Source organism: Medicago sativa, chromosome 7, assembly GCF_051527215.1.
Source record: "Medicago sativa cultivar Bolivia chromosome 7, Bolivia_mono, whole genome shotgun sequence".
Lineage (NCBI taxonomy): Eukaryota > Viridiplantae > Streptophyta > Magnoliopsida > Fabales > Fabaceae > Medicago > Medicago sativa.
Genome location: NC_140755.1, coordinates 78,762,250 through 78,778,842, shown reverse-complemented (window position 1 = coordinate 78,778,842; position 16,593 = coordinate 78,762,250). Strand labels below are relative to the sequence as shown.

At 32.3% G+C, this 16,593-nt stretch overlaps 2 protein-coding genes and 1 pseudogene across 4 annotated transcripts; all 3 read right to left on the bottom strand.

Moving 5' to 3' along the window:
• Positions 1–3,004: 3,004 nt before the first annotated feature.
• Positions 3,005–5,052, bottom strand: RIC4 (ROP-interactive CRIB motif-containing protein 4). 2 transcript variants are annotated; one of them, XM_085725998.1, is made up of 3 exons: positions 4,843–5,052; positions 3,996–4,139; positions 3,005–3,427 (listed from the first exon to the last, which is right to left on the bottom strand). In XM_085725998.1, exons 1-3 carry the CDS (start codon positions 4,976–4,978, stop codon positions 3,192–3,194), a joined length of 516 nt encoding a protein of 171 aa, XP_085582124.1. In that variant the 5' UTR covers positions 4,979–5,052; the 3' UTR covers positions 3,005–3,191. The 2 variants fall into 2 exon arrangements, with proteins under 2 accessions (XP_085582124.1, XP_085582125.1); XM_085725999.1 differs by having other exon boundaries at positions 3,996–4,136.
• Positions 5,053–8,040: 2,988 nt separating this feature from the next.
• On the bottom strand, positions 8,041–11,043 carry LOC146908888 (pentatricopeptide repeat-containing protein At2g03880, mitochondrial pseudogene; annotated as a pseudogene). Its single transcript, XR_015017545.1, has one exon. The product of XR_015017545.1 is annotated as a pentatricopeptide repeat-containing protein At2g03880, mitochondrial pseudogene (transcript).
• A 1,685-nt stretch (positions 11,044–12,728) lies between these two features.
• LOC146908887 (GDT1-like protein 3) lies at positions 12,729–16,265 on the bottom strand. The gene is made up of 9 exons (XM_085722680.1): positions 15,918–16,265; positions 15,775–15,840; positions 15,578–15,691; positions 14,670–14,768; positions 14,416–14,488; positions 14,012–14,097; positions 13,479–13,562; positions 13,339–13,398; positions 12,729–13,170 (listed from the first exon to the last, which is right to left on the bottom strand). The coding sequence occupies exons 1-9, from the start codon at positions 15,996–15,998 to the stop codon at positions 12,979–12,981; spliced, it is 855 nt and encodes a 284-aa protein (XP_085578806.1). The 5' UTR covers positions 15,999–16,265; the 3' UTR covers positions 12,729–12,978.
• Positions 16,266–16,593: the final 328 nt, after the last annotated feature.

The following is a 16,593-nucleotide window of genomic DNA, read 5'->3' as shown; positions in this document are numbered from 1 at the left end:
ATATTTACATGATATTCATTAAATTTAATTTAAATAAACATTTGTGAAACACAAACTGGGAGTCTGAAGTATAGGTAGGCCACGGTTCATCCCACAAAAACAAATCAAATCTTTTATAGGAAGAAAAAAAAAACTAAAGTATCTCTAACTTTAAAAAAAATTATATTGTGGCTCACTCTCCCTTCCCTCTTAATTAATATGTGTTACAACTACAAGTTAGTTCAACTAAAGAGAACTTGATGAAAGCTTAATTTAGGAAAAGTAACTTCAAAAAAAGATACATTTAGAAAATGGGTACTTGTTAGTATAGTTTGGTTGATTGATACTAAGATTTTTTTAGATGTTATTGTTAATTGCATGACTGTTTCTAAATGATATCACGACGGTTTATATCAAAGAGGAAATTAGTAAAAATATTAACTCTGAGTCTATGGACTCGTTTGATATAGATTATTTAAAAAAAAAATATTTTTTCTTTGTATTTCTAGAAAGGGTTTTTATTAAAATTTACTCAAAAGTAATAAAATTTATTTGAGACTCATTTGTTATATATTAAAAGAGTAGTTTTGGGTCCTCGTGAGCTTAACTCAGTTGGTATGGACAATGCATAATATATGCAAGGTTTTGGCTCAAACCCCGGCCACCAAAAAAAAAAAAAACTAGTTTTGGCGTCCATTAATATAGATATTCATTGTAAGAGATTTGACATTATAAAATCACATATTTTTTTTCAAAAAGATATCTCTTAAAAATAATTTTTATGAGAAGCTATTCAAAATAACTTCTCATTTTAAGCATTTTTTGAAATTTTATCATCCGAAAAAATTTGTACCATGATGATAAAATAATTAAGATGACTTTTTATTATACACTAGCTAAACCAATTTCACATTTTAATATTTATTTTTAAAAAATATTTGTTAAAAGAATTATGGCAAAAAAAAAACACAAAGATACACCATAAGAATCATTTAAAAAAAACTATAAAAAGTTTCATTTAAAATGACTTCATCGTATTTGCAATTATTGAACTAAATTTAAATGAATGGACACCAAAGTTATTATATTATAATAGGAGTTACAAATTACAATCACTTTACATTTCTAACATATATAATTTCATTTCTCATATGACATGTATGGCTTTTAAAGTCATTTTTAATGATGGTGTTCTTGGTGATTAACATGCATGACTTCAATAGTCATATTAAATATATGAGAATGAGGGAGAAACAATTGTATATGGTCTATTTGATATTTAAAATTGTTTTTTAATTTAATGATATATTAATTTAGTTTTATACTTTCTTTAATTAAAATATCATAACACTTGAATTTCTACATTAAAAATAAAGCTCTCATATTTAGATGAGTTGAAAATTTAACTCTCGATGAGAAGTATCTTTGATCTTTAATTTAATAATATTTTATAGATTTTATCTATCTCCTGATAAAATTTCACATGATTAGAGCACTTTTTACCTTAGAATTGGAGGAATAAGATCAAATCTTCAATTTATATCCAACTTTTAAAATTTCACATTTCAACATAAAAAATAAAGACAACCCTATATCAAAATAGTGCAATGCTCCACACAAACATTTAGACAAGAGTTCCAAATTGTTTTTAACTCAACTTTTGTGGGTCCAAAATGCCACACGTATATGAAGAACTTCAATATACTTTCACTCCAGTTCAATAGATTTGATTTGTGTTTTTGAGTGGGCACTTCCTCGTTTTAGTTTTTTAGTTTGTGATAAAAAAAATTCTCAATTTCTATCTCTTAGTTTTCTAATTCTACGACACATATCTACAAAAACGCTTTCTTTAGGGACAACAGTTCTCCAACTCAACTCCCATGTCATTTCCCTCCAATGGGGTAGACAAAAGAATGTTCTTGTGGGGAATGGATCCTCTGCCGTCACTGCAGAGTCCAGTGAAATCTCAGCCTTTAAAGAAAAATTAATGCTTAAAAATATAAATGTTGAAAATTTAAAACTAGGAGAGATAAGACATTTAATGGTATAGATTCTACACTGCAGAAAACTGGAGAAAAACACACTGGAGAGAATCCTTTCCCGTTCTTGTGTTTTAAGGACATCATTGTGATTCTCTTAGAATGTGTTTAAAAGTGTATGTTTGAATGTGTGACACTAACAATTAGGATAGTTTCACCTTCTTGAAGTTGCAGATTATGTTGATATCAAAAATACAAATTGTTCTTCGCCAAATCTTAATTTATATCTTTCTAATTTAATAGAGTAGATAGAGCAAATTAGAATGAATAGAAGATAACTCATGTTGTATTTTAATTAGAGAAATGATATTTGAAAATCATATTAAACCCTAAAAATATATCATTTGTAACTATGGATTTGATTCGATGAGGGAAAAATAACTAATAAAAAATAAAACCATATCTATAGAGTATATAAATGTGCTGTTGAAAAACTAAATGATTGTTGAAATAACATTTTTCATTTAATTATGATGTGTTTTTTTTTACAAGGATTATGATGTGTTATGATCTTAACTTAAGATCACTTACAAGGCTATAAATAGTGATCACAGTATTTATGAATTCAGCTCTATGTATAGTGCATGTGAAAAGTAAAATAGATCAATAGCACGAAGTAAAAAGTGAATCTTTTTTTTTTTAAAAAGTAAAACTAAAGAGAATAAAACATAATGTCTGATTTTGTTCTACTTGAGTGTAAAAAATCACTTTGATCTAGGTTCATTAATTATCAGGGAAAAGTTTCCAGGCCTACCTAAAACATTACATTATATAGATAGAGACAAACAGATCATTAATAATCAAATTAGTTTTTTTCTACAGTAATTAAATTAGTTCATGTTAGATAATTTTCATAGTAGTCCATGAATAATGATAAATTATACATAAACACCAGGTGCTTATTATAATGGTCATATTACTCCTTCTAGTATTAATTAAGAACTTTTTTTTTAAAAGAAGCATTAATTAAGAACTTATCACTCATCTTGGTTTAATCTTAAATTTATATAAATAGAAAATTAATCATGACTAACATTAATACAAATGCAATTAACTCACCATAATATATACTTATATAATATATTTGTATATATCCACAACAATGAATCACACTTTCATGTTTCTAGTTTCTCATACATATATCATTTTTTAAAAGATACAATCTTCAATTAATCAAGCAATAGAAGGCATGATGTTGATGGGAGATGTTTCATGTTTTGGCTGTAAAGATTGAGAGGCTACAGAGAGAAGCTCAGGAGGAATGAGAGAATCCCATCCCCTCATTGGGTCATGAGCAGCACATGAGGTTGTAACACCATCCCAACCAATGTGTGTCACATGTTGTACATCTGTTGGGCACCCTATTTCCATGTCCATTTCATCTTCTTCTAAGTCCTCTTCTTTCTCCACTGCAATTAAACATAAATTTTTTTTTTTGAATTCCATGAAAAATTAAGACTTCCATATATTTTTATTTACAAAGAAATAATAAATTTTCGATTTTAATTCCTACAGTTTTATTTTTATTATGACATGTATATAAAAATAAAATATTCATGTTAGTATTGTCGCGTAAGATCAATAATGTCGAATTGACTATAATTCACATTCATCTTTTTCCCATCTTCTCACCACTCCGACTCTATAAAATTGGGTTTAAGATAAGGAAAGTTAGAGGTAGGGGAAATGGAGACTAGTTAAACGTTTATACACCATTATTGACACGTATTTCTTCTAGTCATACACACCACACCTTATATATTGAGATGATCGAGACTAAAAGGTTCATTCTAAAAATGTTTATTTAGGGATCATTTTTAGAAAAACTTGCGATCAAAACTTCTATACTGAACGAAATAAAAACAAACAAGGAGTATATTATATATACTAAAGAGATAAATTAACTTATAAAAAAGATATAAATTAATATATGGACCACAAAATTAGTATGAGAAAACCACACGCTTGCATACTCACCAAACAATTGAGAAAAGTTCTTGAAGCCTTTGAACAACTTGTTGAAGGATAGGTTAGGCTTTGGAACAACATCAAGTAACCTCAAAGAATTCTTCATACTTTCACCAGACAAAGTCTCTGAATCCTCGACTCCTTTAGATCCTTCTAATCTTATCATATCATCTAATTAGTAATAGATCATAAATAAACATATACATATAAATTTAAACATATCGTGATTAGAACCAACTAATTAAAAATTAGAGAAAAAATAATATCTTTTTCTTTTTTGAAAGTTACGGAAAAAATAATATCAAATGCAAAATATTTCCCCACGACATTTTTTTTTATACATTTTCTCATACCTATACTTGTTTGGGGGAAGAAAAAATATATGTTTAATAGAGAATGGAAAAGGTACACTATTGATGCATACAATAAATTTGACCATCGGGTCAAAATACATCGTTCATATTTTCATTCACCAAATAAAATTTAAAATACAAGCTAGTAATATCAATCAACTTCATCCAACGGACTCGGATCTTCTCTCACAGATCAATGATGCAACAATTTATTTTTAAATATGACAACATACCACCATATGGCAACACTTTCTTGCACGAGAAACTTTTGTTGCACCGATGTACCGTGGGAGAGAATCCAAGTCCTTTATCGAATGACTAAATTCAAATTCATAATTTAATGTGTGTATCGATCTATAATCAAGAGTGTTTGTGTGTCTCTTATTTTATTTTACTAGCTAAATAAAACTAAGGGAATTAATGCAAAGAATTATTGTAGTGATAGAAATTAGCATATGTAATATATGATTGTTGATATCATAGTAAAAGAGATAGGAAGAGACTTATTGCATCATGTGGTGAATTAGTCTCTGCAGGTTTTGATCTTCTTGGGTGTGGAACACCAACAGCAACACTAGCCTCAGAGATACAACCAGCTGAGAAAGGAAGAATGACAAGCCTTTCCATTCTCTGTCTCATACTTTCTTATGATAGGTGAATATCTCAATTGGAATTGGAGCTTAATTAATTGATCCACCAAAAAATGCAACCCTTGAATGGAGATATAACAACTACAATATATAGATATAGATATAGCTATTCAAGTTATATTGTAGTTATAATATAGTAAGACACACATGGGGATAGGGTACTCTCTTAGGATTCAATTTGTTGCGAAGCATGCTATGATTACGTATACATAGTCAAGCTACATATCATTAATGAATTAGTTTGGTGAGTGAAAGGGACATACACACATACGCAATAGTGGAATACACATGATTTCGACTTGTTAATTTAAAAGCACTTATACGTGGACATCTCATATTTTCATAAATTGCAATTATATTTGCACCTCATCATTTTTTAACACTCTTTTAATACCCTTTTTTTTCCTAGTAATTTAATGGTTAGAATTTCACCTCAAAGATTAATAAGTGTAGAATCTGAGATTCAACCTTACCCCTACATATTATACAATGCTCCTACCAACTAAATTATGTTCTTTATCTTCATTCTTATCTCATCCACTAACATATCACATTTATCACATCATATTTTTTTTTACTTTTTTATCTCCCAAGGTGTTAAAGGGATGTATGAGTGTCCATGAAATATTTTCTTTAAAAATCTTACTCCCTCCGTCCCGGAATATCTGACCCATTTTCTAAAAAAAGTGTTCCAAAATAACTGAGCTATTTCAATTTTCAATACAACTTTCATCATTCCCAATACAATATAACTCTAATTAATATTACTTTCATCATTCCCAATACAATATATTCCACTTTCCCCTTTATTTATACATTTTTCTTAATCTGTGTGAAAAACCAAACTGGCTCAGATAAAACGGGACGAAGGGAGTAAATAGTTTGAGTCTCTTCTAACTTAACGATATGTTGTGGATTTTGAATTCAGATTTAAAACGCAACAACGTTTTTGCCATTTATTGTAGTCCTACTTAGTTTAGAAGATTAGTCTCTATATTTTCAAGTAGAGGATACCCAATTAACTTATACCATAAAAAAAAATCGCATTAAAAAAATAACAATCAAAACGTATAAGTTGAGTGTGATGATTTTTTGAAAAAATGGAGCAATCACATAGTGTTATTCAATTGAGTGTGTTAATCGGACATATATTGTAATGCGATGTATAATTCTATCCAATCATTTCACTTATAACGAACATTACATAGAAAAAGTTGGTTGAGTAGTGAATGAATAAAGTGAAACCAAAACCTATGTACATTGAGATAATAGATCGCATCATAATTTTCCCTTCTCTTCTACAATAAGTCATCTACGATATTTAATTATTTTTTATTTATCTTTTCCTTGTAATTGATTAGTTTATGAAATACATAATTATATTTTATTTGAATAAAAGCTCTTACATATCCAATGCTCCTTTTTGTTTACTTGTTTTGGACTCGAACTAGGAGTATTGCATTCCAAGCAAACGTCCAAATAAATCTCCACCTCGAGAAGATTGAGACCAAATCTGATATATACTATTTCTTCAATATGAAGAAGCATCATTGATTGTAAGAATCAAAAATGGGTTTGTTGAAGAAGGTTGAGTTGTCTACCTTTGAGTGCGTTACTTATACTTAATCTGATGTATGTTGATTAACGGAAGCTTAGTGACTTAACAAAGCTTTAGATTAATTAACTCTTGATTACTTTTATTTCACTAAGAAACAAAAAACTAACGAAACCATATTGACAATACATATATAAAAATCATAAAGGTGAAACTGTTCCTGTAATGTCAATTAATTAAGCACTAAAAATAGTTGTAATTTTGTCTTTATCTTAAACCAACAATTGTTTGTTCATCTAGTCCATGATTAATGCAGTCGTACAAAGCATAAAGGACTGACTAAGAGCAATTAAGCTCAACAAATTATGAAATTACTTTTACTAGGTTTAATAACTCCAACAAATTTTTACTTCAAGATAGTAACCCTTCAGAACTTAAATTAATCTCGCAATTGTGAAAGTTAAATTTAATTCCTTGATTTAAAGAATGTCAGTCAATTTATTCCCTTCACTGAAGTACTAGATAATGCCTTGAATACTCTCATGTTTATCAAGACAAACATTAAACCTTTAAAATCATGGTACTAAATTCAAAAAAAGACTAAATTAATAACCAAGGTTTTTTAATTTAAGAGACTAATTTAATAGTGAGACAAGACTTGCACCATGCACAAGCTTGTTTGCACCATTGAATCAATAAGTCTTACCATAATACCATTAAATCAAATGTGATATGACGTGTCTTATTGATCTAATAGTAGAAAACTTATTTGTGCCATGGTGCAGTACAAGTGCTGACTGATTTCCTCTAATAATAATGCTTAGCTGCTAAAGTCACTGAGCACTAGAAGAATGTACAGAGGAATAATAGAAGTGCTACAAATTAAAAACTTGTGCCAAAGCTTCCTTGACTTGATGTACACGCCCTTAAGTATCAAGATTCAACACAATTAGGTGAGTCATGTGCTTCTGTGTCATATAAAAACGTATGACAGTATAGACCAATCTAAAGGTTTCAACTTTCCATCAAGTAGGCATAAACAGCAAAAACTTATAGCTGAATCCAATAAAAAATCACTTTCTTCACCAATTTTTTTTTAATCCAATAGGGTCCAGTTTGATGCTTTGAATATCTTCTGTCAGTTTGTGGCGACAAAGTTGAGTAATTAAGGTTTGAAAAAATCCACAAATTTTTCTCTGTGCAATTGTTCCATGCTTTAATGTTTTTAATCTATTGAGTATTCTAAAATAAACTGAACACGTTTATTTTTAAAATTTGGGTTGACTAAATAAGCTGAGTTGTTTTCAGTTCACAACATTAAAGGCAAAAACTTATTCGCGGTGGGATTGGTCCCCTCGAATTAGTCGGTTCTTGGATCGGATACCGAGTTTTCAAAGAGAAAAAAAGGCAAAAACTTATTGGGTCTTGTAAACAGACCAACCTAGCCCAGTCCTGTTTGTCTGGCCCAACTGAGCTTGGCCATTTTGGATGCTGAATACAAAAAATCATAATATATCAGATAGAAAAAAAGTTAGTTACAAATACAAAGTATACCAGTCTCAGAATGTAACTTTCATCCGATCTGATGATGTACTTTATCAACACTTTGTATCAATATACAGATAGTGATACATTATAGATGATATCAAGTTGAAATGATTGCTCAGTCTAGCATCTGATAACAAAATCAATATATGATAGATGGACTGATAAGGTTAAATGTGCATGCACACCAAGAAGTTATGATGAGTGGTTTCATAGCATCAAGATTCAAGACTGTGTTGCAGATATATTTTTACCTCTTGTCACCAATAGTCTCCACAAGAGCAACAACCCTGCTTAAAATGATGGAATCTATGTGTATCTCTGACAATTATTTCACGTTCTAGAAGCTGAGATGCATACTTGATGAAGTTATGGCAATCGGTACAAATACGGAGGTTCTTCATGATTCTAATTGGAGTCCTCGGCGAAGTGTTAATGATGCTAAAGACAAGTGCAAGTTTTTCACTGTGATGACTAATGAGTACTTCCCCTTGTTCTTCTTCTACATCCTGCATGACCAGTTTTGCATCAAGAGAATATCCAATTTCCTTCAATCTTCCTATTAAAGAGTCCAGATATGAATATATTTCCTTGTCTTGTGGATGAGACCTATCTCCCACTATAAAAGTGTGGATTTGATCCTTTAGCTGAATCCAAGATTGACCAGGCTGCTTTTTAACACCTCTTTGATGCATTAAACTCCTTACCGTGGCAGCTTCGTCCCATCGATGATTAGAAGAACACATATTTGATAGCAAAATATATGCATCTGGATCGAACGGTGCACTTTGAAGTAACATTTCAGAAACCGATTTTCCCAAGTTAAAATTTTTATGTAGTCGGCACGAAGATAAAAATGATCTCCATACAGAAGTTAAGTGAGATATACTATTTTCAAAGATAAAGTTCTTTGCTTCAATCAAGTGACCTGCTCTGCCATAAAGATTGACCATAGAAGTGTAGTGTTCAACTTCAGGGTTAATGTGATAAGTATCTTTCATCATCCTAAAATATCTACATCCTTCTTTAATAAGCCCTACATGGCTGCATGCATTTAAAACCCCTACAAAAGTAACCTCATTAGGAATGATACCCTGATTCAACATTCTTTCAAAAAGACTAATTGCTTCCTTTCCTTGACCATGTAGAGCACAACCAGATATCATTGAAGTCCACAAGAAAACGTTTGGTTCTTTGATTTGTTCGAAAATCATCCAAGCGTCATCCAAGCTACCAGATTTAGAATACATATCAATTAACGATGAACCAACGTAGGCATCTATTCTAAGCCCAGTTTTCTGAATGTAGGCATGAATCTGCTTACCAAACTCCAAAATTCCAGCATTAGCACAGGCCGAAATAATGGTTGCAACAGTTCGAATATCAACTACAATCAGTTCACGGACCATTGACCTGAAAGTTTTCATACCATCTTCATATTTTCCATTCCAAACATAACCAGAAACTATTGAACTCCATGAAACCATCCCTGCCTTCGGTTCCTTGCAAGTAACTCCAAAATTCCCTTTTCTCAAAAAATTCAGAGGTACATCTTTAAGAACTGTAGATGCCTTATCCATTCTCCCACACTTGCCATACATTTCCACAAGTGAACTCCTTATATAACCATCACTATTGAGGCCAAATTTTAAGACCCTCCCATGAAGTTGTCTCCCAACCTCCACAAGTGACAAAGAGGAAACCAAAATAAGCGCTATCGAGAACGTGACTGCAGAGAATTCTGTCCCATGTGCCACCATACTGTACAATTGTTCCAAAGCTAATCTCTCATAACCACATTGCATCAACCCATCTATGATAGTATTCCAACTCACAACATCTTTGTTAGGAAAGTCCCTGAACATCTCAAGAGACTTCTCCACATCTCCTTCACGAAGATACGCACCAATCATTATATTCCACGACACAACATCTTTTTCAATCATCAACTCAAAAAAACTTTCAGCATATTCAAATTCCTTGCATTTCAAGTAAAGGTCAAGAATAGAATTCTCTAACACTACATCTCCATCGACCCCAGTCCTAAGAATCCACGCGTGGATTTCTTTACCGAATTGAATATTGTTTTCACCTGAACAACACTTGAATACACTAGACAATGTATACTGATTTGGACAAGCACCCTTTGCCTGCATTTCTCTAAAAAGGCTAAAGACCGTCTCTGAAGAGGCGGTTCTCGTAAAACCTGATATCAGAATTGTCCATGTTTGTGTGTTTTTGTGGGGAATTTCATCAAACAGCTTACGGGCATGGTTCATGTTGCTGGATTTAACATAGAGAGTCAAAAGATAGTTAGCCGAATTCAAAATTTGGAGAGAACCGTTCTTGAAGAAGTGGCCATGAAGGGCACCAGGTGATGGTGGTGGTGACCCAATGGATGTGGTGGAGTGAAGAAAGGAACATGGTTGGCGCCAATGAGAGTGAAATGGAAAGTTAACAATGTGAAAATTGGTCACTGAAACATGTTTGGTGAATTTCCAACAAGATCCAAAGTAACGGTAACCCATAAAATGGACCCAACCTTGACTTTGCAAAGCTTGTTCATAGATATACAAATTTCAGCATAATGTTAAGACCAGTTTATTGGTGAGTGAAGTTATAATAACTGAAAAGATGATACAGAGAGTTTTCACTAGAACTAGAATTTTCTTGCAAACTTATTAGGTATGTTTGGTGAGTCGGATAATTGTGCAGTCTTGAGTCTCGGTTATTTTAATTCATCCAACAATTCTAGACAGCTTGCCCCTGAACTTTTTGTAATCGGTCGCATTTTGTCAAATATACGTAGCTTATCATCTAGTTATTTAATTCATGACTTAAATCTTGAATTGGTTTGTTTAATGTTGAGTTTATGAGAATTTGGAGAATTGGAATGAAAAAGAGCCATAAGGCTTTGATTGAGAAAATATTATCAGAGAAACATTTTGATCAAAAAGATTGTAAGAGTACAATAGTTGAGACTTATTTATAGAGCTAACTCCTAACTAACTTGCTTGCTCTCCAAGCTATCTAGGTAACTTGCTCTCCAAGTTATCTTCTCACTTGTAACTAACTATTAACTAATCCTAATTAACATACTAAATTCTATGAATCTTAACAGCCTCCCTCAAACTCAAAATGGGGAAATTCACCAATTTGAGTTTGGAATACAAGAGAATTACAATGATTATTCAAACTGAAGTAACTAGGTAAAAAGGGGGGTAAACTAGCAAATGACTTAAAAGATAGAAAAACATAGCAGGCTCAGATTGTAGCCCAACAAAGCTGATGATGTCCAGGCCCCACATGACGAATCCAGAACCTTGTGAACAAAACAACTTCTGAACCAACAAAACAGCTTCTGAACCAACAAAACAGCGTATGCTTCTGAACAACAAAGAATGCTTCTGAACAGCTTCTGAAATCTGAATCTGAATTGAACACAAACTGCACAACACCTTCTGAAACATGCTTCTGATAATGCTTCTGAAACGCTTCTGATGCTAAACTTGCTTCTGATGCTAAACTTGCTTCTGAAGAATACAGCTTCTGAAACGAAAGAGCTTCTGATGAAAAAACAGCTTCTGAATCAAAGAAAACAGCTTCTGAATCAATGCTTCTGATGAGTAACAGCTTCTGAAGGACGCTTCTGATGAGTGATTCCAATAGCTTCTGACAAACACTTCTGATGAGATTTCACCAATCTTGATGCTGCAACCTTCAATTGCTGGTATACCAGATTTGATTGGCTTGATAGGAACAATTTCTGAATTAAAACTTCCAAAATTGAAAGAAACCGCTTCAGTTGAAAGAACTGTAGAATCTTGCGGTGGTTTTTGAAGAGGCGGTAATGGCGAAAACTTCTTTTCTACCTTTGATTTCTTCCATAGATGACAAACAATGGAGTATGTCATTAGAAAAGATGGAGTATCGAAAAGAACAGTGAAGATTTCTTTGTGCTGAAAAGTAGAAGATTTCTCCGATACAACGACGGAGGATTTCTCCGATACGGCAGCGGAAGAAGAAGGATATCCCCGAGATCGCAACCGAGGCGATGATACCATGTTGAGTTTATGAGAATTTGGAGAATTGGAATGAAAAAGAGCCATAAGGCTTTGATTGAGAAAATATTATCAGAGAAACATTTTGATCAAAAAGATTGTAAGAGTACAATAGTTGAGACTTATTTATAGAGCTAACTCCTAACTAACTTGCTTGCTCTCCAAGCTATCTAGGTAACTTGCTCTCCAAGTTATCTTCTCACTTGTAACTAACTATTAACTAATCCTAATTAACATACTAAATTCTATGAATCTTAACATTTAACATTACATATAATTTAATTGATCATAGTACCTTAAAATAATAATTGATGATAATGTTCGATTAGTACGATTTGTAAAGCAAAGTCTTCTTTTTTGACGAGGAAAAAGCAAGACTTCTATTTTACAATTTGAAGCTTAATTTAATAATTGTGTAGAGTTCCTAGTCAAAGTCATCATTTAAATCGTGTTTGTTGGATGCTGCCGTCCACCTTTAAAAGATATGCATGACTATCTATTGAAATGGTCCACATTACAGTTTCAACGTGCTAAATTCCAAAATCCAAAAGGAAGGGAGTCTTCAAAGTTCAACGATGTGTGGAGAGAAGGGTATGATTTTTGCCCTTCCAAAATAATGACAATAACAATGGCTGTCTATTCAAAATATTTTACAAAAATGAATGGGATACAAAATCTTATATTCCAATTAGGATCGAACTTTCCTAGGGAGTAGGTAGATACAACCCAAATTCTACAACAAAGACAACCATCAAGTGAAAAAAAAAAAAATTAAGGTAAAATGAAGCACAAACAAATCACTACGATTAAGACCAACCAGCACTTGTATTAATCTAGAGGGGGGTAGAAGTATGAAGACAAAGAAAAGCCTAGGAAGAGAAGACCACCGACAGTGGCTACAGAGCGTTGGGAAATCCTAGATGCCAGCATGCTTCCTCCCACCACTGCCACTGAGGTACATATTGTGTGCCCTATGGTGGCCCCAGCTGCTACTCCGATTGCATTTTTATGTGTTGCCAGCTGCACAAGGAAATTGAAGGTCATGAACAAAAGTACAAAACAAATACAGAATAGAAACAATAACCACCGACAAAAATTAAAGGCTGGAGACATAAAATCGATAAGGAAAGCATAAAATGTACAAATAATCAAATATTTAGGGTGTTGAGTTAAGAGATGGTTTCTTACTGCAATTGTCGCAATCTGGCTACGGTCACCCCACTCAGCAAGGAATGTTAAAACAAAAGACTGCATAAATTAGAAGAAAGTGTTACTAAATTATTGTTTTAATCTTCAAGTAAAGAGAATGATGCAAGAGTTGTCATTACCTCTAAAAATATGGGTGTACAAAATCTTGAGAAGAACCGCCGAAATGAAGTTTTCCCTTGTCCACCTTCAAGTTTTTCTTCAACCTAGTTAACAAGAACAAATTCTTAGCAATTACCAAGTTTGACTCTTTTCTTTAAACTAAACCAACTAATGTGTCATCAACAATCGAATCCCTGCATGCTATAGCATGTTTACAATTACAGGTATTTAATTGAGCTCTGCTCTCATGGCAAGTGACCAGGTGGAGTAACAAGGAAACTATAACAGAAACAAACTAGCAACCTGAAGAGTTGCATCTATATTAAAATTCAAGATATTAACATATTTAAACAGCCATCGAGGTCACTAGTCAGTATATTTGAATTTATAACCAGCACAAATACAGTAACTGTTAAAAAAATGTGCCATCTAGAATAAAGGAACTTGAGGCAATGCATTTGTTGCATGCCTGTACAAAGACAAAGCTATAGTATAAATGGAGAGAATTGAACTGTGGCAGATATTTTACTATAGAGAGTCATTAAAGACATACTTCTTCCATTTCTTTCTTCTGTGAAGATTTTGGATCTGATTTCCAAGCAATGTACAGCAGTCGTAACCCGAAGAAAAGATAAAGAACTGCGTATGACAAAAAAATGATAGGCTTAGCTTCATCTTACAAAAAATTTGAACATATAAATGAAAGTAGCAACTATCCATAAAAACAAGATAATGAATGAAGATTTGGAAACAATTATATATCAGTGAACTCCAGAAGCAAGGCATAGATAGAATGAAACAAACAAAATCAATTAATATTGAAACGTGTAACAAAAGTACATGGAGTTAAACAGGAACACCAGAACAATGTTAATTATAGTAGCTTTCGTCACAGGTGCCGAGTGCATACTCAGCCATTATGAATCCAGAATGCACAAGTATCGCCGATAAGTTTACCTGTAGCAGCACTATTTGTATGCTTCTTTGAAATCAAATTTGGCACAATCCTTCCTAGTCCTGTAGAAAGTACCTAATGGACACAAACAAATAACTTTAATCTCGATGTTGTTGATAGAAGGAGTTAAGAGCACCAAGAAATAGTGCTCTATATTAGCCAAAATCAGTCCATCACAGCACAATGTAAAAAAGCATCCATTAATGAGAACAGAAAAGCAGGAACATTAAAACTAAAGCATTATTGTTGCACTTACAGTCATTATAATCAAGGCACTTAGTGCACCAGACAAGACAATTGACTTAGGATGACGCATAGCCATAAGAGCTGCTATAATAAATGTCTCATCCCCAATCTAGCATGAAAAAAGGTTTTCAGTTAAATGCCATAACGCAAACATAGAATAGAAAAGATACAACATACAACAGCAACAAAATAATTCTTAGAAATCTGATTGCTCGTTACATCATAGCTACAGCCTAGTCACATAAAATTCTAAAAAGCATTTATAGAAAGAGGTTATTTAAAGAATATTGCCCCAATTGAAATAACAATTAGTATTTTAAACAATCATTTCTCGATTGAGTAGAAATTAGCATCTGCATCTCAGTTTTTTCAGAACATCACTCATTTAACTTCAACCTTTACAAGCTCATAAGAACTTTTTTTGTACAAACTTTTTATAATGGAGAAGCTTCTGTAAGCTAGATGCTGATCTATAATCAACTTCAGTTTGATTACTAATAGTTAAATATCAGTTAGGTAAGCTAGAAAATATTATAACCGATAATTTTACCAAACACTACAAATTCAATTCAATCTACTAGCTTATCTGCTTTAAGTTCGTCTGCTATCAACTATTTTATCAGTTATCCACTACTTTTTACCAAACACCCTTAACAATAACACCTAGTCGTTTTCTTTCCATAAATGCGTCACATTGACTCCGTATCGCACACTTTCACTGATCTAACCAATTTGAGCTTCCTCTAACTAAATTCGTCATGCTCCTATCATAGTTTACAACTAAAAAATTCTTCACTGGTTTATATAGTGCAAATTATGCAATAAAATAAAGGTTAGATCAAGTGATAATGCTTGACAAAACTAGTATTATAAATAAAATTAGGTAATTAAAATTGAGCAATGTTTTGTGAAACTAACCTCACTAACGAGAATCATTGATAAACTAGCAAAGAATGCATCAAAGAGTCCAACACCAGAAGAATCCAAGCTAAGAGAAATGACCGAACCATTCTCTATATCATTCAACGCAACCTGTTCACAAAAATCACTCGCACATTCAATTCCAGTTGAATGAACAATTCAAATGAACAAAAAGAGAGGTTAGAGATGCTTACTTTGGCGCGGCGACCGAGATCCACAGATCCACCGGATTCTTGCCTGTCGTCGTGAGCCAGAGAATCCTATGAATATAAACAAACACATTACGGCGGGGATTGATGCATGAAAACGCGTAGAATGGAAGGGAAATGAAGCTGACCTGAGCGAAGGTTTGAACGACGAAGCAGAGGAGAAGAACGAAAACGGTGATTCTTCCATTGATGTTGAATCGTAGTGCCATGGTGAATCTGTGGCGGTTGAATTTGCGAGGGAAGAAGAAGAAAGAAAGAAGAAATAGAGAAGAGAAAATTGAAGATAAAAAAGAAAATTAATTATTATTTTATTTTCATTTTTTATTTTAGAGCAAAAAAATAAAGAAGAAAATTAGAAAGTAAGGTAGATCCGGTAGTGGGATCTGGTTATGGTTTTGATACGGATCTGAGTTATTTTATGATTGCGTGAATTGAAATGAAGGTGATGGAGAGAGAACCTTCGATGCAAGATCCCCAAACACGGTTGTTGCTACTTTACGCATTTTGTATTATCATTCGTTTTTTTGATTCTTGCTTTGTGAGTTTTTTGCGACTTTCGAAACAAAAGCTTAGCAATTTTAATTAACTTAAGTTTTTGCATTTTATGTATAAATGTGACAACTAAATTATTTTCTCTAACTTGTCAAAAAAAATATATTTTATTTTCTCTAAAAAAACAAACTATTAGTACTAAATTACAATGGTTTATCACTACCAAAAAAAATTACAATGGTTTATATAGAGTGCTCATGTGATAATTCCAAACAAGATTTTAGTTAACATATAGTATATTTTTTTTTATTA